The sequence below is a fragment of the Sinocyclocheilus anshuiensis genome, unplaced genomic scaffold, assembly GCF_001515605.1.
Source record: "Sinocyclocheilus anshuiensis isolate Anshui unplaced genomic scaffold, SAMN03320099.WGS_v1.1 scaffold1081, whole genome shotgun sequence".
NCBI classification, from domain to species: Eukaryota; Metazoa; Chordata; class Actinopteri; order Cypriniformes; family Cyprinidae; genus Sinocyclocheilus; species Sinocyclocheilus anshuiensis.
In genome coordinates, this window is record NW_015555831.1 from 133,472 (window position 1) to 134,309 (window position 838).

Sequence of the window (838 nt, forward strand, 5' to 3'; positions counted from 1 at the left end):
TTGGGGTTAACTGACATCTAAATGTTAGAAAATGTGGGACACGTTGAGAATTCAAGCTTAATTTCCACCATTTGCAAATTTGAGAAATCTACTTGCAGAATTCAGAAGAAATCTGACATTATCTGACACAATCATTTTAATTTGTCAAAACTTTTTGTAATTAACATTTCAGGAGTAATGCATAAAATGTGTTAACAAAGTCCAAACTTAAACTGAAACTACAGCCTAGAGGGGATATATATACACTATACGTGAAACAAACAAACAAAAAAATTTTAATTTTACGAAACAAAAAAAGTTGACACTATGCATCTATTTATTACCCACATGTGGTGAAACATCATCTCAAAATGAGATGTTTTCCAAAATGCATATTGCATCAGTAATAACGCAACAAGCATGTCCACAAATCATGCAACTGTTTCATTTTCGAGCATACTTATAAAAAATCCAGTTGTTTATATTTATAGGATTAGAAATAACAGAACACATACATGTGATGTAAATGTGAAAGTGCAGTGTGCAGGATGATGGTTTGAGATGCAGGGGTCATACCTGCAGTGTGAAGGGGTCGATGACCTGGCACAGCTGATGAGGTTTGGTGTCAAAAGAGGCTGGACGGTAGAGCAAAAAGCCACTGCTGTGCGCCAACCACCCCGCCTCCAGTTCCTCGTTCCGACAGTACACAAAACCCCTGGGAGGAAGGGCAGAGGAAGAAGTTTTAGGTTTAAGAGATGTGCCAGGATTGTCGACAGGTAGTGGAGTTGATTATTTTTAGCAGTGGTGCTTTGCAATATATATGTAGAGAGAGAGAGAGAGAGAGAGAGAGAGAGAGAGA

General features: G+C 38.1%; 1 protein-coding gene across 1 annotated transcript in view; it reads right to left on the reverse strand.

The window, feature by feature from the left end:
• LOC107675388 (probable E3 ubiquitin-protein ligase HECTD4) overlaps positions 1-838 on the reverse strand; it is a 110,480-nt gene that overhangs the window by 98,778 nt on the left and 10,864 nt on the right. The window contains exon 6 of the mRNA XM_016469699.1: positions 556-694. Within this exon, the coding sequence (XP_016325185.1) occupies positions 556-694 (139 nt within the window). The remainder of the gene's footprint in view (positions 1-555; positions 695-838) is intronic.